Below are 27,951 nucleotides of genomic sequence, written 5' to 3'. Positions count from 1 at the left end.
CTGGAGTTATCCACGATGTACTGTACGACCTTGTCCAGGACCTTCTCGAAGAGGGCGGTGCGAACCCAGATGTGCTTGATGGCCTGAGCGGAGAGGGGCTGGGGGGCGCGACCTGCAGACGACGACCCCTGCCTCTTCAGGGGCTCCTGACCCACACGCTGGGTCCTCTGGGTTCTAGGGGGCAAAAGGCAAAGGACAGTAAATTATAGGGTTAGGGTTCGAGGTAGGGGTTAGGGTTCGAGGTAGGGGTTAGGGTTCGAGGTAGGGGTTAGGGTTCGAGGTAGGGGTAGGGGTTTGAGTTAAGGTTAGGGTTCGAGGTAGGTGTTAAGGGTAGGGTTCAAGGTAGGGGTCTGAGTTAAGGCTAGGGTGCGAGGTAGGTGTTAGGGGTAGGGGTTTGAGTTAAGGTTAGGGTTCGGAGTAGGGGTTAGGGATTGAGGGGTTTGAGTTAATGTTAGGGTTCGAGGTAGGGGTTAGGGTTCGAGGTAGGGGTTAGGGTCAGGGTTTGGGTTAGGGTCAGGGTTTGGGTTAGGGTCAGGGTTCGGGGTTAGGGTCAGGGGTTAGGGTACGAGGTAGGGGTTAGGGTTCGGGTTCAGGGGTCAGGGTTCAGCAGATGATCTCAGGTGAGACTGGTGTTGCTGTAGGTTGGGGATTACAGAAGTCCCAGTTGGAAGAATAACGGAATCAGGAGGAAATCCTCAAAACAAGTTTGTATAAGTTTTTCAACCCAGAGATAGAACTGTAGAGTAGACTGTATGCTATCTCTGAGCTGAGTCATTGTCTTGTTGTGTGTTTCTACAGTGTGTATGCACTTGACTCCATTAAAAAGGGGTAGGATAGGTATAATGGCTATGGTACGGTCTCCACCGTGTCACCTATACAGTACATAATGGGTGGGGCGAGTGGCTATGGGTTGATTTGGGACTCTACAGAAAGACACCTGTTTAACAGGTGAAGTTGTAGTTGTCACCAGGAGGGGGCAGCATACCATACAGTCAGGAGGTTAGGATTCAATGGGAGATTCTTAATTGTTTTTTACTAAAGGGACAGTTGTACATTTACTGGGGGGGCTGGTCCAAAAATGATTTAGTTTTTTTTGCTGCTTTGGTGAGGTTTGTGTGATGTTTTAAATTAGGCACAGGGGATGGTAGTGTATGTTTCCGTGGTTTACATTCCTCATTTTGCAGGTGTTACTATTTAAATTTCTTCCATATAGCAACATGTCCTCATCTCCCTGCATGCTCCTCCCATTAAATTGTGTTTTGGTACTTCCCTTACGCAGTCGCTTTTCTGCGCGCTAACTGTACAGTCAACTCTATCCTGCCCTCTAGTCATAGTGACAGTAGTGGTAGGTTTGTCCACATCTGCAATAGGCTAACTGTACAGTCAACTCTATCCTGCCCTCTAGTCATAGTGACAGTAGTGGTAGGTTTGTCCACATCTGCAATAGGCTAACTGTACAGTCAACTCTATCCTGCCCTCTAGTCATAGTGACAGTAGTGGTAGGTTTGTCCACATCTGCAATAGGCTAACTGTACAGTCAACTCTATCCTGCCCTCTAGTCATAGTGACAGTAGTGGTAGGTTTGTCCACATCTGCAATAGGCTAACTGTACAGTCAACTCTATCCTGCCCTCTAGTCATAGTGACAGTAGTGGTAGGTTTGTCCACATCTGCAATAGGCTAACTGTACAGTCAACTCTATCCTGCCCTCTAGTCATAGTGACAGTAGTGGTAGGTCTGTCTACATCTGCAATAGGCTAACTAGCAGTCATACCATTCATACAATCTTTCACGTCGCACCAATCAATCGCACCAAGGTGTAGCAGAGAGGCCAGGTGTAGCAGAGAGGCCAGGTGTGGCAGAGAGGCCAGGTGTGGCAGAGAGGCCAGGTGTGGCAGAGAGGCCAGGTGTGGCAGAGAGGCCAGGTGTAGCAGAGAGGCCAGGTGTAGCAGAGAGGCCAGGTGTAGCAGAGAGGCCAGGTGCGGCAGAGAGGCCAGGTGCGGCAGAGAGGCCAGGTGCAGCGGAGAGGCCAGGTGTAGCTGAGAGGCCAGGTGTGGCAGAGAGGCCAGGTGTGGCAGAGAGGCCAGGTGCAGCGGAGAGGCCAGGTGTAGCAGAGAGGCCAGGTGTAGCAGAGAGGCCAGGTGTAGCAGAGAGGCCAGGTGTGGCAGAGAGGCCAGGTGTAGCAGAGAGGCCAGGTGTAGCAGAGAGGCCAGGTGTAGCAGAGAGGCCAGGTGTGGCAGAGAGGCCAGGTGTGGCAGAGAGGCCAGGTGTAGCAGAGAGGCCAGGTGTAGCAGAGAGGCCAGGTGTGGCAGAGAGGCCAGGTGTGGCAGAGAGGCCAGGTGTGGCAGAGAGGCCAGGTGTGGCAGAGAGGCCAGGTGTAGCAGAGAGGCCAGGTGTGGCAGAGAGGCCAGGTGCGGCAGAGAGGCCAGGTGCGGCAGAGAGGCCAGGTGAAGCGGAGAGGCCAGGTGCAGCAGAGAGGCCAGGTGAAGCGGAGAGGCCAGGTGAAGCAGAGAGGCCAGGTGAAGTGGAGAGGCCAGGTGCAGCAGAGAGGCCAGGTGCAGCGGAGAGGCCAGGTGCAGCGGAGAGGCCAGGTGAAGCGGAGAGGCCAGGTGCAGTGGAGAGTCCGGGTGCGTCATTGCGCATGAAAAAACACAGTCAAGACATGAGACACGCAGCTCAAAAAGATCCTCTACTGGTCTGGCTGGTTTAGGCCATACCAATTGAACTTACTATATAACAGATGCCCCTCTTCACATTTCTCAAAATATTAAGTTGAAAAATACAAAATAAATAGTGAGTCATTTACAGTAATTCATATGATACTAGTCATTGAAAATTGAATGATGTGCTTTGCCTTTTGTAGTAGTTGTTGGGGGGGGTTCGGTTAAATCTTAGTGAATCGAATCATGGGAATCAAAATAATAATGTGTGAATCGCAGTGAATCGAATCGTGGGAATCAAAATAATAATGTGTGAATCGCAGTGAATCGAATCGTGGGAATCAAAATAATAATGTGTGAATCGCAGTGAATCGAATCGTGGGAATCAAAATAATGTGTAAATCACGGTGAATCGAATCATGGGAATCAAAATAATAATGTGTGAATCGCAGTGAATCGAATCGTGGGAATCAAAATAATAATGTGTGAATCGCAGTGAATCGAATCGTGGGAATCAAAATAATAATGTGTGAATCGCAAACAGTAAAAAAAAAAATGTATAACATTTTATTTGTGTTATAAACACAACCAGTCACAATGTTTAAATCTGATTAGACTACTTCACAAGTCTCCTGCAGTCTACCTGTGCAGGTAATCCACTCTAATCTAATATATAGTGCGCACACCTTAAATTTTTCCACATTTTGTTGTGTTACAGTCTACATTTCAAATGGATTAAATTGAGATGTTGTGTCACCGGCCTACATACAATACCGGTGGCAGGTGGCGGGGCGGCAGGTAGCCTAGTGGTTAGAGGGGCGGTAGGTAGCCTAGTGGTTAGAGGGGCGGCAGGTAGCCTAGTGGTTAGAGGGGCGGCAGGTAGCCTAGTGGTTAGAGGGGCGGCAGGTAGCCTAGTGGTTAGAGGGGCGGCAGGTAGCCTAGTGGTTAGAGGGGCGGCAGGTAGCCTAGTGGTTAGAGGGGCGGCAGGTAGCCTAGTGGTTAGAGGGGCGGCAGGTAGCCTAGTGGTTAGAGGGGCGGTAGGTAGCCTAGTGGTTAGAGGGACGGCAGGTAGCCTAGTGGTTAGAGGGGCGGCAGGTAGCCTAGTGGTTAGAGGGGCGGCAGGTAGCCTAGTGGTTAGAGCGTTGGGCCAGTAACAAGCAGGTAGCCTAGTGGTTAGAGGGGCGGCAGGTAGCCTAGTGGTTAGAGGGGCGGCAGGTAGCCTAGTGGTTAGAGGGGCGGCAGGTAGCCTAGTGGTTAGAGGGGCGGCAGGTAGCCTAGTGGTTAGAGGGGCGGCAGGTAGCCTAGTGGTTAGAGCGTTGGGCCAGTAACCAGCAGGTAGCCTAGTGGTTAGAGCGTTGGGCCAGTAACCAGCAGGTAGCCTAGTGGTTAGAGCGTTGGGCCAGTAACAAGCAGGTAGCCTAGTGGTTAGAGGGGCGGCAGGTAGCCTAGTGGTTAGAGGGGCGGCAGGTAGCCTAGTGGTTAGAGCGTTGGGCCAGTAACAAGCAGGTAGCCTAGTGGTTAGAGGGGCGGCAGGTAGCCTAGTGGTTAGAGCGTTGGCCAGTAACCAGCAGGTAGCCTAGTGGTTAGAGGGGCGGCAGGTAGCCTAGTGGTTAGAGCGTTGGGCCAGTAACCAGCAGGTAGCCTAGTGGTTAGAGCGTTGGGCCAGTAACCAGCAGGTAGCCTAGTGGTTAGAGGGGCGGCAGGTAGCCTAGTGGTTAGAGCGTTGGGCCAGTAACAAGCAGGTAGCCTAGTGGTTAGAGGGGCGGTAGGTAGCCTAGTGGTTAGAGCGTTGGGCCAGTAACCAGCAGGTAGCCTAGTGGTTAGAGGGGCGGCAGGTAGCCTAGTGGTTAGAGGGGCGGCAGGTAGCCTAGTGGTTAGAGGGGCGGCAGGTAGCCTAGTGGTTAGAGCGTTGGGCCAGTAACCAGCAGGTAGCCTAGTGGTTAGAGCATTGGGCCAGTAACCAGCAGGTAGTCTAGTGGTTAGAGCGTTGGGCCAGTAACCAGCAGGTAGTCTAGTGGTTAGAGCGTTGGGCCAGTAACCGAAAGGTTGCTAGATTGAATCCCCGAGCTGACTGTCGTTCTGCACCTGAATAAGGCGGTTAACTCACTGTTCCCTGGTAGGGCATCATTGTAAATAAGAATTTGTTCTTAACTGACTTGCCTTGCATAATGTCAAAGTGGAGTTATGTTTTTCGACATTTTTGCAAATGAATTAAAAATGAAAAGATGAAATATTTTGAGTCAATTGGTAGATGGGTCAAAAATTAAAAAGCAAACATTGAATATCCCTTTGAAGTTATTAATTACACCTTGGATGGTGGATCAATACACCCCAGTCACTACAAAGATACAGACGACCTTCCTAACTCAGTTGCCGGAGAGGAAGGAAACAGCTCAGGGATTTTCACCATGAGGACAATGGTTACTGAGTTACTGAGTTTAATGGCTCTGATAGGAGAGAACTGAGGATGGGTCAACAACACAATACTAACCTAATTGACAGAGTGAAAAGAAGGAAGCCTGTACAGAATACAAATATTTCAAAACATACATCCTGTTTGCAATAAGGCACTAAAGTAAAACTGTAAAAAATGTGGAAAAAGAAATTAACTATGTCCTGAATACAAAGCGTTATGTTTGGGGAAAATCCAACACAACACATCACTGAGTACCACTCTTCATATCTTCAAGCACGGCGGTGGCTGCGTCCTGTTATGGGTATGCTTGTCATCGGCAAGGACTGGGGAGTTTTTCAGGATAAAAATAAACAGAATAGAGCTAAGCACAGGCAAAATCCTAGAGGAAAACCTGGTTCAGTCTGCTTTCCACCAGGCACTGGGAGACAAATTCACCTTACAGCAGGACAATAACCTAAAACACAAGGCCAAATATACAGTGGAGTTGCTTACCAAGAAGATATTTAATATTCTTCAGTGGCCTAGTTAGTTTTGACTTAAATCGGCTTGAAAATCTACAGCAAGACTTGAAAATGGATGTCTAGCAATAATCAACAGCATTGTACGATCCAGGTGTGCAAAGCTTACCCAGAAAGACTCACAGCTGTAATTGTTGCCAAAGGTGATTCTCTAACACATATTGACTCAGGGGTGTGAATACTTTTGTAAATGATGTTTTTGAAAACATGTTTTCACTTTGTCATTATGGGATGGATGAGACAAAAAATACATTTGATCCATTTAGAAGTCAGGCTGTAATGCAACCAAATGTTTCTATACCTTCTGAAGGCACTTTTACTCCAGAAGTTATGTAGGAGTTTGACAGCTTTTCATTTTTTCACTAATTTAAAAATCGGCTGTACCAGCTACAAAACCCTGCATTGATTGTTCTTCTCAGGGCTCTGTCCCCCCCTCCCCACATGCCTCCCATTACCACCCTACTCCCACTCAAACTGGCAGCCGCAGTCACGATGCCTCTTCAGCCTGCCAAGGGATCTTGTTGTGGATCTTGTTAGGGAATGATCAGAATTAGTTGGGTAACATAGATAAGATGTTTTATTTTCATGATATGCTTATGAGTTATTTCTCATAAGAATGTATTTTGTTGTACTATAGTGGTGGCCATTGGCAGTTATCTGTTCTCTGTCAGGACTAAGTTGTTTGGGCCGCAGAGATGGGAGAGGTCAAGGGGTCATAATGTGTAAACATATATTTTCTGTGTGCCAGTGACTCCCTACTTTTCTCATCGGGGAAAGGAGGGTGGCAGTGTCTGGAATCATTCTATGCTCCCTCTTTGTTGACCTATAGGGTCACTCTCCTCTCTGTGAGTTTGTCCAGGATTGGTTGTATCTAAATGACAATTTGATATATATCATAGGGTGGGGGTAATGTCTTGGTACCATTTTGTACCAAGGACGAGATAAGAGCTTTGTTTAGGAGACCAAACTGAAGGATAATTTATAGCCCACTCTGTCTGACTAGGGGATATTCTCTCTGAAGTAAGGTTTTTTCTTTGTGTAAGTACCTAAGACCTGTGTTTTGTCATGTCGTCTAGAAGGGGTGGATCTTTGCTATAAAGGATCCCATTTGCCATTGTGTAGGGCACTCTCAACTTTTCATTAGAGATACTGAACTGTTGAAAGTCAAAATGCTATTCAAAAGCTTAATTATTATTAAAGGTAAAGATTAAGCATAACTCTGACTCGTGTGATTTGCTCTCATCATTTGGTAATTAAGGAAATTTCCACGACAATCTTCACACACACACACACACACACACACAGTTGAAGTCAGAAGTTTACACACACCATAGCCACATACATTCAAACTCAGTTTTTCCACAATTCCTGACATTTAATCCTAGTATAAATTCCCTGTCTTAGGTCAGTTAGGATCACCACTTCATTTTAAGAAAGTGAAATGTCAGAATAATAGTAGAGAGAATTATTTCTTTCAGCTTTTATTTCTTTCATCACATTCCCAGTGGGTCAGAAGTTTACATACACTCAATTAGTATTTGGTAGCATTGCCTTTAAATTGTTTAACTTGGGTCAAACGTTTCAGGGAGCCTTCCACAAGCTTCCCACAATAAGTTGGGTGAATTTTGGCCCATTCCTCCTGACAGAGCTGGTGTAACCGAGTCAGGTTTGTAGGCCTCCTTGCTCGCACACGCTTTTTCTGTAGAATTGAGGTTAGGGCTTTGTGATGGCCACTCCAATACCTTGACTTTGTTGTCCTAAAGCCATTTTGCCACAACTTTGGAAGTTGGTCATTGTCCATTTGGAAGACCCATTTGCGACCAAGCTTTAACTTCTGATGTCTTGAGATGTTGCTTTAATATATTCACATAATTTTCCTCCCTCATGATGCCATCTATTTTGTGAAGTGCACCAGTCCCTCCTGCAGCGAAGCACCCCTACAACATGATGCTGCCACCCCCGTGCTTCACGGTTGGGATGGTGGTCTTCGGCTTGCAAGCCTCCCCCTTTTCCTCCAAACATAACGATGGTCATTATGGCCAAACAGTTCTATTTTTGTTTCATCAAACCAGAGGACATTTCTCCAATAAGTACGATCTTTGTCCCCATGTGCAGTTGCAAACCGTAGTCTGGCTTTTTTATGGCAGTTTTGGAGCAGTGGCTTCTTCCTTGCTGAACGACCTTTCAGGTTATGTCGATATAGGACTCGTTTTACTGTGGATATATATGGATATTTCCCAGATTTGTATTAGTTAGTACTGTGTCTGTTTCCCAGATCTACCAAACGACAGCATGTAGAGCCAAACCACCGTCCGTGACTCAAATGTTACTCTATTCCCTACATATTACTATCACTACTGTTGACCAGTGCCCTATATAGGGTATAGAACGGCATTGGAGACTCACCCCAAAACCTTTCAGATTGTTCATTTACCTTCTCTGCCCCCCCCCCCCCCCCCCCCAAGACAACAATCCAATCCTAGAACCATAGATATGTAAATCGTGTCGTGTCAATCTACCTTCATCTCCTGTTGACACACAAAATTCAAAATGTCATTAAATGTCAACAGGAGATGAAGGTAGATTGACACGACACGATTTACAATTTTACTCCGACAAAACAAAATTAACACGAGGAATACGCCGCCGTGATGACGGCGTTTATATCCAAAACGTGCGCGCGCTCTGAAATTTAAATCTAGAGTCGGGGCTTGAAGGCAACCCCGTCAATTCCTACACTGAATCAAGCTCCCTCCATCACCGTCTCATAAGAAGAAGCAGAGAGGAAGAAGGAGAGGAACATGAAAAACAAACTTGTCTATGTACCAGAAAACTCCCACATGGGGAACACTCTTCACAGTGGCCAACAATATGGCCTGCTTCCCAAGTGGCCCACCTATTCCCTATTCAGTGAGTTCCTTTTGACCAGGGCCCATAGGAAATATGGTGCCATTTCGAACAAATACATGGGCAGTAGACACAGGCAGAGAGGGGCTTCAGGGGGTATGAGGGGTGATACTTCCAATCTTATTGTTTGTCACGGGCCTACACGCGATACCGCATCAGAGCCTGGTTCCTCTCTAGGTTTCCTCCTAGGTTCCGGCCTTTCTAGGGAGTTTTTCCTAGCCACCGTGCTTCTACATCTGCATTGCTTGCTATTTAGGGTTTTAGGCTGAGTTTCTGTACAGCACTTTGTGAAATCGGCTGATGAAAAAAGGGCTTTATAAATTTGATTGATTGATTGATTGATTGATTGATTGATTGGTCATGTCAAAGTGGAAATATGTTTTGTGTGGCATTTTTACAAAATTCATTAATGAAATGAAAAAAGCTGAAATGTCTTTGAGTCAATAGGTATTCAACTCATTTGTTATGGCAATCCTAGATAAGTTCAGGAGTAAAAATGTGGACATATCTAGGACAGTGTGGACATCTCTAGGACAGTGTGGACATCTCTAGGACAGTGTGGACATCTCTAGGACAGTGTGAACATCTCTAGGACAGTGTGAACATCTCTAGGACAGTGTGAACATCTCTAGGACAGTGTGGACATCTCTAGGACAGTGTGGACATCTCTAGGACAGTGTGGACATCTCTAGGACAGTGTGGACATCTCTAGGACAGTGTGATGGCAGCAGACAGGAGCGTGTGGACATATCTAGGACAGTGTGGACATCTCTAGGACAGTGTGGACATCTCTAGGACAGTGTGATGGCAGCAGACAGGAGCGTGTGGACATATCTAGGACAGTGTGGACATCTCTAGGACAGTGTGATGGCAGCAGACAGGAGCGTGTGGACATATCTATGACAGTGTGGACATATCTAGGACAGTGTGATGGCAGCAGACAGGAGCGTGTGGACATATCTAGGACAGTGTGGACATATCTAGGACAGTGTGGACATATCTAGGACAGTGTGGACAGTGTCTTTTTCTACATTTTGTTACGTTACAGCCTTATTTTTTATTTTATTTTACCTTTATTTAACTAGGCAAGTCAGTTAAGAACACATTCTTATTTTCAATGACGGCCTACCGGGGAACAGTGGGTTAACTGCCTTGTTCAGGGGCAGAACGACAGATTTGTACCTTGTCAGCTCGGGGATTCGATCTTGCAACCTTTCGGTTACCTGTTTCCATTGATCATCCTTGAGATGTTTCTACAACTTGATTGGAGTCCACCTGTGGTAAATTCAATCCATTGGACATGATTTGGAAAGGCACACACGTCTATATAAGGTCCCACAGTTGACAGTGTATGTCAGAGCAATAACCAAGCCACCTGGTTGAAGGAATTATTGAGGATTGTGTTGAGGTACAGTTCTGGGGAAGGGTACCAAAACATTTCTGCAGCGTTGAAGGTCTCCAAGAACACAGTGGCCTCCATCATTATTAAATGGAAGAAGTTTGGAACCACCAAGACTCTTCCTAGAGCTGATCGCCTGGGAAATCGGGGGAGAAGGGCCTTGATCACTGAGGTGACCAAGACTCCGATGCTCACCCTGACAGAGTTCTAGAGTTCCTCTGTGGAGATGGGAGAACCTTCCAGAAGGACAACCATATCTGCAGCACTCCACCAATCAGGCCTTTATGATAGAGTAGCCAGATGGAAGCCACTGCTCAGTGAAAGGCACATGACAGCCCGCTTGGAGTTTGCCAAAGGCATCTAAAAGACTCACAGACCATGAGAAACAAGGTTCTCTGGTCAGATGAAACCAACATTGGGGGAAACCTGGCACCATCCCTATGGTGAAGCATGGTGGTGGCAGCATCATGCTGTGGGGATGTTTTTCAGCAGCAGGGACCGGGCGACTAGTCAGGATCGAAAAAAGAACGAAGCAAAGTACAGAGAGATCATTGATGAAAACCTGCTCCAGATCGCTCAGGACCTCAGACTGGAGCGAAGGTTCACCTTCCAACAAGACAACAACCATAAGCACACAGCCAAGACAACGCCAGAGTGGCTTCGGGACAAGTCTCTGAATGTCCTTGAGTGGCCCAGCCAGAGCCTGGACTTGAACCCAATTGAACATCTCTGGAGAGACCTGAAAATAGCTGTGCAGCAACACTCCCCATCCAACATGACAGAGCTTGAGAGGATCTGCAGAGAAGAATGGGAGAAACTCCCCAAATACAGGTGTGCCAAGCTGTAGCGTCATACCCAAGAAGATTCGAGGCTGTAATCGCTGCCAAAGGTGCTTAAACAAAGTACTGATTAAATGGTCTGAATACTTATGTAAATTTTATTTTATTTATTTTTGATGTGCAAAAATGTCAACAACATCAAAAATTGGGCTTTGTCATTATGGGGTATTTGTGTTGTCATTAAAGGGTATTGTGATGTCATTATGGGGTATTGTCTGTAGAATGAACAGAATCTGTCTGAATGAGTAGTGTGTCTGAATGAATAGTGTCTGTCTGAATGAATAGTGTGTCTGAACAGTGTCTGTCTGAATGAATAGTGTATTTGTCTGAATAGTGTATGTCTGAATACGGTCTGTCTGAAAAGTGTCTGTCTGAATAGTGTCTGTCTGAATAGTGTCTGTCTGAATAGTGTCTGACTGAATACTGTCTGTCTGAATAGTGTCTGACTGAATACTGTCTGTCTGAATAGTGTGTCTGAACAGTGTCTGTCTGAATGAAGTGTGTCTGAATAGTGTCTGTCTGAATGAATAGTGTCTGTCTGAATACTGTCTGTCTGAATACTGTCTGTCTGAATACTGTCTGTCTGAATAGTGTCTGTCTGAATACTGTCTGACTGAAAAGTCTGTCTGACTAAATAGACTCTGTCAGAATCGTGTCTGTCTGAAAAGAGTCCTTCTGAATAGTGTCTGAATAGTGTCTGAATAGTGTCTGTCTGACTCTGTATAGAGTCTGTCTGAACAGTGGTGTATCTTAATAGTGTCTGTCTGAACAGAGTCTGTATGAATAATCTGTATGAATAATCTGTATGAACGGTGTCTGTCTGAATAGTGTCTTGTCTGAATAGTGTCTTGTCTGAATAGTGTCTTGTCTGAATAGAGTCTGTCTGAATAGAGTCTGTCTGAATAGAGTGTCTGAATAGAGTCTGTCTGAATAGAGTCTGTCTGAATAGAGTCTGTCTGAATAGAGTCTGTCTGAATAGTGTCTGTCTGAATAGAGTCTGTCTGAATAGAGTCTGTCTGAATAGAGTCTGTCTGAATAGGGTCTGTCTGAATAGAGTCTGTCTGATTAGAGTCTGTCTGATTAGAGTCTGTCTGAATAGAGTCTGAACAGAGTCTGTCTGAATAGAGTCTGTCTGAATAGAGTCTGTCTAAATAGAGTCTGAACAGAGTCTGTCTGAATAGAGTCTGTCTGAATAGAGTCTGTCTGAATAGAGTCTGTCTGAATAGAGTCTGTCTGAATAGAGTCTGTCTGAATAGAGTCTGTCTGAATAGTGTCTGACTGAATAGTCTGTCTGAATAGTCTGTCTGACTTTGAATAGATTGTCTGAATAGTGACTATCTGAATAGAGTCTGAATAGAGTCTGTCTGAATAGTGTCTGTCTGAATAGTAGGTGTTATGCTAGGTAGGTGTTATGCTAGGTAGGTGTTAATGCTAGGTAGGTGTTAATGCTAGGTAGGTGTTATGCTAGGTAGGTGTTAATGCTAGGTAGGTGTTATGCTAGGTAGGTGTTATGCTAGGTAGGTGTTAATGCTAGGTGGGTGTTATGCTAGGTAGGTGTTAATGCTAGGTAGGTGTTAATGCTAGGTAGGTGTTAATGCTAGGTAGGTGTTAATGCTAGGTAGGTGTTAATGCTAGGTAGGTGTTAATGCTAGGTAGGTGTTAATGCTAGGTAGGTGTTAATGCTAGGTAGGTGTTATGCTAGGTGGGTGTTATGCTAGGTGGGTGTTATGCTAGGTAGGTGTTATGCTAGGTAGGTGTTAATGCTAGGTAGGTGTTAATGCTAGGTAGGTGTTATGCTAGGTGGGTGTTATGCTAGGTAGGTGTTATGCTAGGTAGGTGTTTATGCTAGGTAGGTGTTATGCTAGGTAGGTGTTATGCTAGGTAGGTGTTATGCTAGGTAGGTGTTATGCTAGGTAGGTGTTATGCTAGGTAGGTGTTAATGCTAGGTAGGTGTTATGCTAGGTAGGTGTTAATGCTAGGTAGGTGTTAATGCTAGGTAGGTGTTAATGCTAGGTAGGTGTTAATGCTAGGTAGGTGTTAATGCTAGGTAGGTGTTATGCTAGGTAGGTGTTAATGCTAGGTAGGTGTTATGCTAGGTAGGTGTTAATGCTAGGTAGGTGTTAATGCTAGGTGTGTGTTAATGCTAGGTGGGTGTTAATGCTAGGTAGGTGTTAATGCTAGGTAGGTGTTAATGCTAGGTGTGTGTTAATGCTAGGTGTGTGTTATGCTAGGTAGGTGTAATGCTAGGTAGGTGTTATGCTAGGTAGGTGTTATGCTAGGTAGGTGTTAATGCTAGGTGTGAGCTAATCCTAACATCGGTAAGATAGAACAGATGTGAAGAATTAGGGACAGACAGAAAGAAAGAGAGAGAGAGAAAAGTGATCGAGAAGAAGACAGAAATAGAGAAAGGGTGACAGATGTGGCTAGGGGGTGATGTTTGCAGCTCAGGCAAGCCCCATACTATTGTGGAGGAGTGGCTAGGACAGGCAAGCCCCATACTATTGGGGAGGACTGGCTAGGACAGACAAGCCCCATACTATTGTAGAGGACTGGCTAGGACAGACAAGCCCCATACTATTGTAGAGGACTGGCTAGGACAGACAAGCCCCATACTATTGTAGAGGACTGGCTAGGACAGGCAAGCCCCATACTATTGGGGAGGACTGGCTAGGACAGACAAGCCCCATACTATTGTAGAGGACTGGCTAGGACAGACAAGCCCCATACTATTGTAGAGGACTGGCTAGGACAGGCAAGCCCCATACTATTGTAGATGACTGGCTAGGACAGACAAGCCCCATACTATTGTAGAGGACTGGCTAGGACAGGCAAGCCCCATACTATTGTGGAGGAGTGGCTAGGACAGGCAAGCCCCATACTATTGGGGAGGACTGGCTAGGACAGACAAGCCCCATACTATTGTAGAGGACTGGCTAGGACAGACAAGCCCCATACTATTGTAGAGGACTGGCTAGGACAGGCAAGCCCCATACTATTGTAGATGACTGGCTAGGACAGACAAGCCCCATACTATTGTAGAGGACTGGCTAGGACAGGCAAGCCCCATACTATTGTAGAGGACTGGCTAGGACAGACAAGCCCCATACTATTGTAGATGACTGGCTAGGACAGACAAGCCCCATACTATTGTAGAGGACTGGCTAGGACAGGCAAGCCCCATACTATTGTAGAGGACTGGCTAGGACAGGCAAGCCCCATACTATTGTGGAGGAGTGGCTAGGACAGGCAAGCCCCATACTATTGTGGAGGAGTGGCTAGGACAGGCAAGCCCCATACTATTGGGGAGGACTGGCTAGGACAGACAAGCCCCATACTATTGTAGAGGACTGGCTAGGACAGACAAACCCCATACTATTGTAGAGGACTGGCTAGGACAGACAAGCCCCATACTATTGTAGAGGACTGTCTAGGACAGACAAGCCCCATACTATTGTAGATGACTGGCTAGGACAGACAAGCCCCATACTATTGTAGAGGACTGGCTAGGACAGGCAAGCCCCATACTATTGTAGAGGACTGGCTAGGACAGGCAAGCCCCATACTATTGTGGAGGAGTGGCTAGGACAGGCAAGCCCCATACTATTGGGGAGGACTGGCTAGGACAGACAAGCCCCATACTATTGTGGAGGACTGGCTAAGACAGACAAGCCCCATACTATTGTGGAGGACTGGCTAAGACAGGCAAGACCCATACTATTGTGGAGGACTGGCTAAGACAGACAAGCCCCATACTATTGTGGAGGACTGGCTAAGACAGGCAAGACCCATACTATTGTGGAGGACTTAACTCTTCCTGCTGTCGCGGATTTGACTACGACAATATTGGGGGAAAAGGCCATAATAAACTATACAGACAATGTCTTCATCAAACAACACTGTTTCATGACACATCAGTGACATGGCAGGAGATGTTTTGAAACAATTACTGCTTCACAAACAAGCCAGTGAATTATATATACTACAGCTGGTTGAGTCAACAGCTCCTGGTATATGTCCGTTACAGCTGGATGAGTCAACAGCTCCTGGTATATGTCCGTTACAGCTGGATGAGTCAACAGCTCCTGGTATATGTCCGTTACAGCTGGATGAGTCAACAGCTCCTGGTATATGTCCGTTACAGCTGGATGAGTCAACAGCTCCTGGTATATGTCCGTTACAGCTGGATGAGTCAACAGCTCCTGGTATATGTCCGTTACAGCTGGATGAGTCAACAGCTCCTGGTATATGTCCGTTACAGCTGGATGAGTCAACAGCTCCTGGTATATGTCCGTTACAGCTGGATGAGTCAACAGCTCCTGGTATATGTCCGTTACAGCTGGATGAGTCAACAGCTCCTGGTATATGTCCGTTACAGCTGGATGAGTCAACAGCTCCTGGTATATGTCCGTTACAGCTGGATGAGTCAACAGCTCCTGGTATATGTCCGTTACAGCTGGATGAGTCAACAGCTCCTGGTATATGTCCGTTACAGCTGGATGAGTCAACAGCTCCTGATATATGTCCGTTACATTTACGGGGGTCAATTAAGGAAGACATCCTCTTCTGCAAACCACTGGTAACCAGGACAACAGGAGATTATATTTTTAATGTACTGGACAGCTTTGTGACATCAAATAGTCTTTGGGGGTCAAGATGTGTTGGTATCTGTACTGATGGGGCAAGATCCATGACAGGGAGACATAGTGGAGTTGTAACACGCGTGCAAGCAGTTGCTCCTGACGCCACTTGGAACACTGTAGCATCCACCGAGAGGCTCTTGGGTAGACTGCAGCATCCACCGAGAGGCTCTTGGGTAGACTGCAGCATCCACCGAGAGGCTCTTGGGTCCACAGCAGCATCCACCGAGAGGCTCTTGGGTAGACTGCAGCATCCACCGAGAGGCTCTTGGGTAAACTGCAGCATCCACCGAGAGGCTCTTGGGTACACTGCAGCATCCACCGAGAGGCTCTTGGGTACACTGCAGCATCCACCGAGAGGCTCTTGGGTACACTGCAGCATCCACCGAGAGGCTCTTGCTGCCAAGGGAATGCCTGACAGCTTGAAATACATTCTGGACACTACAGTGAAACTGGTTGAATCATTGTTAAACCTTGTTAAAGCAAGGCCCCTGAACTCTCATGTATTTTCTGCACTACGCAATGATATGGGCAGCGACCATGTAACGCTTTTACAACATACAGAAGCGCGTTGGTTATCAAGGGGCAAAGTATTGACACGTTATTTAAAATTGAGAGACGAGCTTAAAGTTTTCTTTACTGACCATCATTTTCACTTGTCTGACCCCTTGAATGATGACGAGTTTCTCACACGACTGGCCTATCTGGGTGATGTTTTTTCTCACCTGAATGATCTGAATCTAGGATTACAGGGACTCTCCGCAACTATATTCATTGTGCGGGACAAAATTGAGGCCATGATTAAGAAGTTGGAGCTCTTTTCTGTCTGCATTAACAAGGACAACACACCTGAGTGAGCTGGGAGCACAATTACGCAGGTACTTTCCCGAAACGGGCGACACAAACAACTGGATTCGTTGTCCCTTTCATGCCCTGCCTCCAGTCCACTTACCGATATCTAGACAGGAGAGCCTCATCGAAATTGCAACAAGCGGTTCTGTGAAAATTGAATTTAAATCAGAAACCACTGCCAAATTTCTGGACAGGGCTGCGCTCAGAGTATCCTGCCTTGGCAAATCGTGCTGTTAAGACTCTTGTGACCTTTGTAACCACGTACCTATGTGAGAGTGGATTCTCGGCCCTCACTAGCACTAAAAACAGGCACAGACTGTGTGTGAAAAATGATTTAAGACTGAGACTCTCTCCAATACAACCCAACATTACAGAGTTATGTGCATCCTTTCAAGCCCCACACCCTTCTCATTAACCTGTGGTGAGTTATTCACACCCTTCTCATTAACCTGTGGTGAGTTATTCACACCCTTCTCATTAACCTGTGGTGAGTTATTCACACCCTTCTCATTAACCTGTGGTGAGTTATTCACACCCTTCTCATTAACCTGTGGTGAGTTATTCACACCCTTCTCATTAACCTGTGGTGAGTTATTCACACCCTTCTCATTAACCTGTGGTGAGTTATTCACACCCTTCTCATTAACCTGTGGTGAGTTATTCACACCCTTCTCATTAACCTGGTGAGTTATTCACACCCTTCTCATTAACCTGGTGAGTTATTCACACCCTTCTCATTAACCTGGTGAGTTATTCACACCCTTCTCATTAACCTGGTGAGTTATTCACACCCTTCTCATTAACCTGTGGTGAGTTATTCACACCCTTCTCATTAACCTGTGGTCAGTCATTCACCATTTCTGATGAACAAATAAGGTTTTAGATGTAAGGTGGTTAAATAAAGAGCAAAATGATTGATTATTATTATATTATTATTTGTGCCCTGGTCCTATAAGAGCTCTTTGTCACTTCCCACAAGTCGGGTTGTGACAAACTCACACTCATTCTTATGTTTAATAAATGTGTCGTATAGTGTGTGTGTGTGTGTGTGTGTGTGTGTGGCAGGCTTACAATGATGGCAAAAAAAACTACATTTGAGAGTGTACAGGACTGTAAAACGTTTGGGAACCACTGGGGAAGGAGAGGAGAGGAGAGGGAGATGGCAGGGGGGGGGATACAGCTATATGACTAAACAACATGTAATTTGGGGACCCCCCCCCCCCCCAGAGAAACACTAGTAGTAAAAAGCACAGCACTCACCCCAGCCATCTAGAATATAATCTACATATTCTGTCTCTACGTTCACAGCTGTCTGGCTGCAATAAGCCATTAGGAGATGAGATGAGAGGATACAGGAAGAGAGTGTGTGTGAGTGCATGCATGCGTGTGTACGGGCATGTGTTCTGCCCCCCCCTTACATCCCACCCCCCAGTGGCCATGTGGATCAGCCTAATGGTCTGTTCATGGGCTATCAAACAGCCTCCCTCCCTGTCGCCCTGCCTGTCTCCCTGCCTGCCTGTCTCCCTGCCTGCCTGTCTCAGCCCCTCCATGCCTCTCTCCCTGCCTGTCTCCCTGCCTGTCTCCCTGCCTGTCTCCCTTCCTGTCTCCCTTCCTGTCTCTATCCCTCCCTGCCTTTCTCCCTTCCTGTCTCATTTCCTGTCTCAGACCCTCCCTTCCTGTCTCCCTTCCTGTCTCAGTCCCTCCCTGCCTTTCTCCCTTCCTGTCTCATTTCCTGTCTCAGTCCCTCCCTGCCTGTCTCCCTTCCTGTCTCAGTCCCTCCCTGCCTTTCTCTCTTCCTGTCTCCCTTCCTATCTCAGTCCCTCCCTGCCTGTCTTCTTGCCTGTCTCCCTGCCTGCAGGTTCTACCATGCTACACTGTCTCTGCACCGTGGTTCTACCATGCTACACTGTCTCTGCACCGTGGTTCTACCATGCTACACTGTCTCTTCACTGTGGTTCTACCATGCTACACTGTCTCTTCACTGTGTGGTTCTACCATGCTACACTGTCTCTTCACTGTGGTTCTACCATGCTACACTGTCTCTTCACTGTGGTTCTACCATGCTACACTGTCTCTTCACTGTGTGGTTCTACCATGCTACACTGTCTCTTCACTGTGGTTCTACCATGCTACACTGTCTCTTCACTGTGGTTCTACCATGCTACACTGTCTCTTCACTGTGGCTCTACCATGCTACACTGTCTCTTCACTGTGTGGTTCTACCATGCTACACTGTCTCTTCACTGTGGCTCTACCCTGCTACACTGTCTCTTCACCGTGGTTCTACCATGCTACACTGTGTGGTTCTACCCTGCTACACTGTCAGTGAAGGTGTGGAAACAAGGAAGGAAAACCGGAAAACCCGAGATGTATTAACTACAAAATGTCTATACATCCATATTACATCATTGATTTCACATATTTCTCCTGTAGATTTGAGGTAGTGCTATGAGGTCAAAAAAAAAGGTTCAAAGGTCAATCAGTACCTGATGACCTCTGCCTGCTGTGTGAGCTGCTCCTGGACCTTCCGGCACACCTCTCCGGCCGTGGCGTTGACCTTGCCGATCTTGGTGAAAAGGGCGCCGATCTTGTCACTACGCAGGAAGCCCGCCGCTCGCCGTTTCAACAGGTGGCTCAGACACGCCTCGATGGTGCCTGGAGGAGAGAAGGAGAGAGCATTGTAGAAGACCCCCAAACAAAGAAAAACCTTATACAGAATTAGTGATCATAGCCTGGCAAGTGAAACCGGATGCCATCAACAACAAAAAATTGCCAGAGAGGCCAGTCATCACTGTGGGTCAGGAAGCCAGAGAGGACAGACTCTGTTATCACTGTGGGTCAGGAAGCCAGAGAGGACACTCAGTCATCACTGTGGGTCAGGAAGCCAGAGAGGACAGACTCTGTTATCACTATGGGTCAGGAAGCCAGAGAGGACACTCAGTCATCACTGTGGGTCAGGAAGCCAGAGAGGACAGACTCTGTTATCACTGTGGGTCAGGAAGCCAGAGAGGACACTCAGTCATCACTATGGGTCAGGAAGCCAGAGAGGACAGACTCTGTTATCACTGTGGGTCAGGAAGCCAGAGAGGACACTCAGTCATCACTGTGGGTCAGGAAGCCAGAGAGGACAGACTCTGTTATAACTATGGGTCAGGAAGCCAGAGAGGACACTCAGTCATCACTGTGGGTCAGGAAGCCAGAGAGGACAGACTCTGTTATCACTGTGGGTCAGGAAGCCAGAGAGGACACTCAGTCATCACTGTGGGTCAGGAAGCCAGAGAGGACAGACTGTTATCACTGTGGGTCAGGAAGCCAGAGAGGACAGACTCTGTTATCACTGTGGGTCAGGAAGCCAGAGAGGACACTCAGTCATCACTGTGGGTCAGGAAGCCAGAGAGGACAGACTCTGTTATCACTGTGGGTCAGGAAGCCAGAGAGGACAGACTGTCATCACTGTGGGTCAGGAAGCCAGAGAAGACAGACTGTCATCACTGTGGGTCAGGAAGCCAGAGACGACAGACTGTCATCACTGTGGGTCAGGAAGCCAGAGACGACAGACTGTCATCACTGTGGGTCAGGAAGCCAGAGACGACAGACTGTCATCACTGTGGGTCAGGAAGCCAGAGACGACAGACTGTCATCACTGTGGGTCAGGAAGCCAGAGACGACAGACTGTCATCACTGTGGGTCAGGAAGCCAGAGACGACAGACTGTCATCACTGTGGGTCAGGAAGCCAGAGACGACAGACTGTCATCACTGTGGGTCAGGAAGCCAGAGAGGACAGACTGTCATCACTGTGGGTCAGGAAGCCAGAGAGGACAGACTGTCATCACTGTGGGTCAGGAAGCCAGAGAGGACAGACTGTCATCACTGTGGGTCAGGAAGCCAGAGAGGACACTCAGTCATCACTGTGGGTCAGGAAGCCAGAGAGGACAGACTGTCATTACTGTGGGTCAGGAAGCCAGAGACGACAGACTGTCATCACTGTGGGTCAGGAAGCCAGAGACGACAGACTGTCATCACTGTGGGTCAGGAAGCCAGAGACGACAGACTGTCATCACTGTGGGTCAGGAAGCCAGAGACGACAGACTGTCATCACTGTGGGTCAGGAAGCCAGAGACGACAGACTGTCATCACTGTGGGTCAGGAAGCCAGAGACGACAGACTGTCATCACTGTGGGTCAGGAAGCCAGAGACGACAGACTCAGTCATTACTGTGGGTCAGAAGACATGGAAAGTGTAAAACACTATACAGAAATATATATAGAAAGGGAGCAAGACAGAGAAGGAGGAGAGATAGAGAAAGAGACAGAGAGCGAATGGAGAGAATTAGAGAACGCACACTTAGATTCACACAGGACACCGAATAGGACAGGAGAAGTACTCCAGATATAACAAACTGACCCCAGCCCCCCGACACATAAACTACTGCAGCATAAATACTGGAGGCTGAGACAGGAGGGGTCAGGAGACACTGTGGCCCCATCCGAGGACACCCCCGGACAGGGCCAAACAGGAAGGATATAAGTACACAGCGGCAGAATACCTGACCACTGTGACTGACCCTAAATTAAGGAAAGCTTTGACTATGTACAGACTCAGTGAGCATAGCCTTGCTATTGAGAAAGGCCGCCGTAGGCAGACCTGGCTCTCATGAGAAGACAGGCTATGTGCTCACTGCCTACAAAATGAGGTGGAAACTGAGCTGCACTTCCTAACCTCCTGCCCAATGTATGACCATATTAGAGAGACATATTTCCCTCAGATTACACAGACCCACAAAAAAATGTGAAAACAAATACTATTTTGATAAACTCCCATATCTACTGGGTGAAATAACACAGTGTGACATCACAGCAGCAAGATTTGTGACCTGATGCTACAAGAAAAGGGCAACCAGTGAAGAACAAACACCACTGTAAATACAACCCATATTTATGTTTATTTATTTTCTCTTTGTACTTTAACTATTTTTACACCATTACAACACTGTAAATTTACATATGACATTTTAATTGTCTTTATTATCTTGGAATTTCTGTGAGTGTAATGTTTACTGTTAATTTTTATTGTTTATTTCACTAAGTGTTTATTATCTATTTCACTTGCTTTGCCAATGTAAACATTTGTTTCCCATGCCAATGAAGTCCTTCAATTGAAATTGAATTGAGACAGAGAGAGAGTGAGTGAGAGAGAGACAGAAAAAGAGAGAGACACAGAGGGAGAGAGACAGAGAGAGAGACAGAGAGAGGAGACAAAGACAGAGAGAGAGAGAGAGAGAGAGAGAAAGAGAGAGACAAAGACAGAGACAAAGAGAGACAGAAACAGAGACAAAGAGAGACAGAGAGAGAAACAAAGAGAGACAGAGAGAGAGAAAGAAAGCTCATTAAGTCAGAGAGTGGAACCAAGGTAGAAGAGAAACACAATTTCCTTCAGAGTCACTGTGTGTGTGCATCTACCCACGGTGTGTGTGTGTGTGTGCGCATCTACCCATGGTGTGTGTGTGCGCGCATCTACCCATGGTGTGTGTGTGGAGCAGATGAATCATCTAAGTGGTAGCTAAGTGCTTTCCAATGAGAGCACAGCATGGACCAGGCTAGATATCTTTCCTAAAGTTCCCTGAACTGAGTCCGATGGGCCCAGACATTATGCATCAATAACTAGAGTACAGGTAGGGCCTGTTGTCTCATCAATAACTTGGGTAATGGTAGGGCCTGTTTCTTCATCAATAACTAGTGTACAGATAGGGCCTGTTTCTTCATCAATAACTAGGGTACAGGTAGGGCCTGTTTCTTCATCAATAACTAGGGTACAGGTAGGGCCTGTTTCTCAATCAATAACTAGGGTACGGGTAGGGCCTGTTTCTTCATCAATAACTAGGTTACAGGTAGGGCCTGTTTCTTCATCAATAACTAGGGTACAGGTAGGGCCTGTTTCTTCATCAATAACTAGGGTACGGGTAGGGCCTGTTTCTTCATCAATAACTAGGTTACAGGTAGGGCTCTGGTATGACTAAATTGATCACTAACATTTTGAAGCTGAGCCATTTGCTCGCCTTGCTGCGCATTACGTTCAATATCTGAAGATTATAACATGGTGTCAGAAGTACTTCAACCACATCAAATATAACACAGGAGAGATTATTTCACAGAAAATAATGTTCTCTGAGTGATGAAAAGTAGCTAACGTCTCTTCGTTCGTTGAGCTGAGTCAGAGATACTTTTGAGGAGGTGGGAAACTCCATCGGAATCGCATTAACGGTCATCGTGTACGTTGCCCATTCTGGGCAGTTCTGGGACAAGGAGAGGTCTCCATTAGTCAAAGTGGTCTCCATCAAAGAGTGAATGGGAGTAAATTGAATAAAAACTCAACATTAGCATGAATTTAGTCAACATTAAGTATTTGTTTTAAATTGAACCTTTATTTACCTAGGCAAGTCAGTAAAGAACAAATTCTTATTTACAACGACGGCCTTGGAACAGTGGGTTAACTGCCTTGCTCAGTTGCAGAACGACAGGATTTTTACCTTGTCAGCTCGGGGATTAATCCAGACCCTGCAGTGCCTAGCTCCACTCCTTCTCCCCAGGTGCTCTCATTTGTTGATTTCTGTAACCGTAAAAGCCTTGGTTTCATGCATGTTAACATTAGAAGCCTCCTCCCTATGATCAATGAACCTACCAGGTACCACCCCAAAGCTGTAAACACGGGCACCCTCATAGACATCCTCCAAACCAACTTGCCTTCCAAATACACCTCTGCTGTTTTCAACCAAGATTACAGCGATCACTGCCTCATTGCCTGCATCCGTAATGGGTCAAACGACCACCCCTCATCACTGTCAAACGCTCCCTAAAACACTTCAGCGAGCAGGCCTTTCTAATCGACCTGGCCCGTGTATCCTGGAAGGATATTGACCTCATCCTTTGGTTTTCTATGGGAAGCTCTATTTAGCCATAGGATCCTGCTTGCAGTTCCTATGGCTTCCACTAGATGTCAACAGTCTTTAGAAATTGGTTGATGTTTTTATTTTGAGAAATGAGGAAGTAGTGTTCTTTGTGAGTGTCAAGCCAAGTGGACTCTTCAGTTTGGTGCGCGTGAACTGGAACGCGCTTCACATTGTATTTCGGTATTGAACACAGTATATTCCATATTTCATATTCAATCTATTTTTTACGTTTTAGGATACCTAAAGTTGGATTAGGAACGTTGTTTGAAATGTTTGGACCAAGTTTACAGGTAACTTATTAGATTACTTTGTGGTCATGTTGGGACCGGTGTATTTCTGAATCAAACGCGCCAAATAAATGGAAATTTTTGGGACATAAAGAAGGACATTATCGAACAAAAGGACCATTCGTTATGTATCTGGGACATTTTGGAGTGCCAACAGAAAAAGATCTTCAAAGGTAAGGCATTAATTATATCGCTATTTCTGACTTTTGTCGCGCACCTGCCTGGTTAAAATCTGATTTATCATGTGATTGTATGTGGGGCGCTGTCCCAGATAATCGCATGGTCTGCTTTCGCCGTAAAGCCTTTTTGAAATCTGACACAGCGGCTGGGTTAAGCTTTATTTTGACGCACACTTGTATGTTTTATGTATTTCTGTTTTTGAATTTGGTGCACTGTTGTCAAATCAATCCCGTTGACGGGATTCGAACAGGAAGGGATCACTATAAGAAGTTAAATAAGCACGCCCCATTCAAAAAAAAATGGAACCAGGAACAGATATAGCCCTTGGTTCTCTCCAGACCTGACTGCCCTTGACCAGCACAAAAACATCCTGTGGCGTTCTGCATTAGCATCGAAGCTTTAATGCCATACAACTCCCCTTCCATGGCCTCCAACTGCTATTAAATGCAAATAAAACTAAATGCATGCTCTTCAACCGGTCGCTGTCCACACCTGCCCGCCTGTCCAGCTTCACTACTCTGGAAGGTTCTGACTTAGAATATGTGGAAAACGGCAAATACTTCGGTGTCTGGTTAGACTGTAAACTCTCCTTCCAGACTCACATTAAGCATCTCCAATCCAAAATTAAATCTAGAATTGGCTTCCTATTTCGCAACAAAGCATCCTTCACTCATGCAACCAAACATACCTTCGTAAAACTGACCATCCTACCAATCCTCAACTTTGGCGATGTCATTTACAAAATAGCCTCCAACACTCTACTCAACAAATTGGATGCAGTCTATCACAGTGCCATCCGTTCTGTCACCAAAACCCCATATACTACCCACCACTGCGACCTGTATGCTCTCGTTGGCTGGCCCTCACTTCATACTCATCGCCAAACCCACTGGCTTCAGGTCATCTACAAGTTTCTGCTAGGTAAAGCCCCGCCTTATCTCAGCTCACTGTTCACCATAGCAGCACCCACCCGTAGCACGCACTCCAGCAGGTATATCTCACTGGTCACCCCCAAAGCCAATTCCTCCTTTGGCCGCCTTTCCTTACAGTTCTCTGCTGCCAATGACTGGAACGAACTGCAACAATCACTGAAGCTGGAGACTCATGTCTCCCTCACTAACTTTAAGCACCAGCTGTCAGAGCAGCTCACAGATCCCTGCACCTGTGCATAGCCCATCTGTAAATAGCCCATCCAACTACCTCATCCCCATACAGTATTTATTTGATTTATCTTGCTCCTTTGCACTCCAGTATCTCTACTTACACATTCATCTTCTGCACATCCTACCATTCCAGTGTCTGATTGGTATATTGTAATTACTTTGCTACCATGGCCTATTTATTGCCTTTATCTTACCTCATTTGCACACACTGTATATAAACTTTTTCTACTGTATTATTGACTGTATGTTTGTTTATTCCATGTGTAACTCTGTGTTGTGTTGAACTACTTTGCTTTATCTTGACCAGGTCCCAATTGTAAATGAGAACTTGTTCTCAACTAGCCTATCTGGTTAAATTCGACCTAGAAACCTTTTGGTTACTGGCCCAACGCTCTAACCACTAGGCTACCTGCTACCTCACAACATTACAAACCTTTTTCGAGATGTGAGATAATTAACTTGCTTCGGTAGTATCATATAACTTTGGAATCAGGACATTACGTACATTCAAAGAAAATAGGCAGGTTTCCTGACTCATATCCTTACTTTGAGAAGGGATTTGCTTGATGATTAGCTTAGCAACCCGACCAACGTGAGCGCAAATGGTCGACATTGTACGAGGTTGTACGAGGTTATTCGAGGTTGTACGAGGTTGAACGAGGTTGTACGAGATTGAACAAGGTTTTGATAATATCATGCTAATTGGCCTATGTGTAACCGTTGTGAAATGGCTAGCTAGTTAGCGGTGATGCGGGCTTATAGCGTTTCAATCGGTGACGTCACTTGCTCTGAGACCACTTGCTCTGAAAGGGCCGCCGCTTTTGTGGCGCGATGGGTAACGATGCTTCGTGGGTGTCAGTTGTTGATGTGTGCAGAGGGTCCCTGGTTCAAGCCCGGCTAGGGGATGGACTAAAGTTACATTGATGCTGTTGACCCGGATCACTGGTTGCTGCGGAAAAGGAGGAGGTCAAAAGGGGGGTGAGTGTAACGGATGTGAAACAACTAGCTTAGTTAGCGGTGGTGCGCGCTAAATAGCATTTCAATCGGTGACGTCACTCGCTCTGAGACCTTGAAATAGTGGTTCCCCTTTGCTCTGCAAGGGCCGCGGCTTTTGTGGAGCGATGGGTAACGATGCTTCGAGGGGTGACTGTTGTTGATGTGTGCAGAGGGTCCCTGGTTTGAGCCCGACGAGGGGACGGACTAAAGTTATACTGTTACACTGGTATTTAGACAGTCTGTCTTTTTGAAAGACATTTGAAAGGAGAGAAACTGATTTATGTTTGTAGAGGTTAGGGCGATAGAGATCATGATTTATTAACCAACAGGTTAAAGTTCTCGATCGCTGTTGATTGATCGTGTACACAGCTTCAACCCAGTAATATCTAGCAATACAATAACAATACCCACACAATCCCAAAAATGTAATAATAATTAAGAAGTATCAGAACCTCACGGCAAAGCCATGAGAGATGTGTGTGTGTGTCTCTGTGTGTGTCTGTGTGTGTGTGTGTGTGTGTGTGTGTGTGCCTGTGTGTGAGCCTTTGTGTGTGTGTCTTTGTTAGTGTGTGTGTGCCTGTGTCTGCGTGTGTGCCTGTGTCTGTGTCTTTGTTAATGCCTGTGTCTGTGTGTGTGTGTGCGCAGCCCCATGTACAGTATATGCCTGTGCATCTGGGAGGGCTGCTGTTTGTCTGCGAGATCACAGTAATGTGCTGCTGCGGTAACACAGGGACTCTGCCAGATGGGGAGGAATACAGAGGACCAGGGAAAGAAAAATTCTGGTGAGTGAGTGAGTGAGTGAGTGAGTGAGTGAGTGAGTGAGTGAGTGAGTGAGTGAGTGAGTGAGTGAGTGAGTGAGTGAGTGAGTGAGTGAGTGAGTGAGTGAGTGAGTGAGTGAGTGAGTGAGAGAGAGAGAGAGAGAGAGAGAGAGAGAGAGAGAGAGAGAGAGAGAGAGAGAGAGAAGAGAGAGAGAGAGAGAGAGAGAGAGAGAGAGAGAGAGAGAGAGAGAGAGAGAGAGAGAGAGACAGAGAGAGAGAGAGAGAGAGAGAGAGAGAGAGAGAGAGAGACAGAGACAGAGACAGAGAGAGAGAGAGAGAGAGAGAGAGAGTGAGAGAGACAGAGACAGAGACAGAGACAGAGACAGAGACAGAGAGACAGAGAGACAGAGAGACAGAGAGACAGACATTATTATATTATCTACCTCACTTGCTTTGGCAATGTTAACACGTTTCCCATACCAATAAAGCCCTTGAATTGAATTGAAAGAGACAGAGAGAGAGACAGGGAGAGATACAGAGAGAGTCATACCACTTCTGGGAAATTTGGAAAACACTAAACAACACGAAGAGTTATCTATCCAAAACAGATATCTATTGATAAAACACTAGTTCAACTGTCCTACCAATCAGAACCCACAATATCAGCTTGTTTTACTCCGATGTGTGTAAACAAAGTAAATGTAAACATAGTCTCATAACATGGTTGAAACTATCATTTTTATATCAGGGATGGTCATTCCTTTGCATCCAAAGCTCTGTCTATGAATTTGAGAGTGGTCACATTTCTCCAGCCCTATCTATCCCTCTCAGCTTTTTACAGAAACAGGGGCGGGGAAAACGCTTTGTTATTTTTTCAACTGCTGATTGCCCCTTTAAATCCCGCTTTGCACTTTCAACCATTATTTACCATTATATATTCATAGGACTGTAAAAGAAATAGGGAATAGGGTGCAAATTGAGATGGGGCCTCAGTGATTGAGGAGGAGGACGGTCATTTTCCCATCTATCCGTTGGTCCCTGGCTAGGAGCTCGGAGCTAGGAGTTAGGACACCCCGCCTGCGTTGGTCTCTGGCTAGGAGTTAGGAGTTAGGACACCCTGCCTGCGTTGGTCCCTGGCTAGGAGCTAGGAGTTAGGACACCCCGCCTGCGTTGGTCCCTGGCTAGGAGTTAGGAGCTAGGAGTTAGGACACCCTACCTGCCTTGGTCCCTGGCTAGGAGCTAGGAGTTAGGACACCCTGCCTGCGTTGGTCCCTGGCTAGGAGTTAGGACACCCTGCCTGCGTTGGTCCCTGGCTAGGAGTTAGGAGTTAGGACACCCTGCCTGCGTTGGTCCCTGGCTAGGAGTTAGGACACCCCGCCTGCGTAGGTCCCTG

The 27,951-nt window shown here is 46.4% G+C and overlaps 1 protein-coding gene across 1 annotated transcript in view; it reads right to left on the bottom strand.

Annotated features, from left to right (window-relative positions):
• The window catches only part of LOC109882178 (small G protein signaling modulator 2-like), a 116,666-nt gene that overhangs the window by 54,769 nt on the left and 33,946 nt on the right, over window positions 1-27,951 (bottom strand). Inside the window, exons 3-4 of the mRNA XM_031795361.1 lie at window positions 18,714-18,882; window positions 1-174 (exon numbers count right to left, since the gene is read on the bottom strand). Coding sequence (XP_031651221.1) covers window positions 1-174; window positions 18,714-18,882 — 343 coding nt within the window. The remainder of the gene's footprint in view (window positions 175-18,713; window positions 18,883-27,951) is intronic.

The sequence above is a fragment of the Oncorhynchus kisutch genome, linkage group LG18 (assembly GCF_002021735.2).
Source record: "Oncorhynchus kisutch isolate 150728-3 linkage group LG18, Okis_V2, whole genome shotgun sequence".
Classification (NCBI taxonomy): Eukaryota; Metazoa; Chordata; class Actinopteri; order Salmoniformes; family Salmonidae; genus Oncorhynchus; species Oncorhynchus kisutch.
Note: the sequence above shows the minus strand (reverse complement) of the source record. Positions and strands in the feature narration are given on the sequence as shown.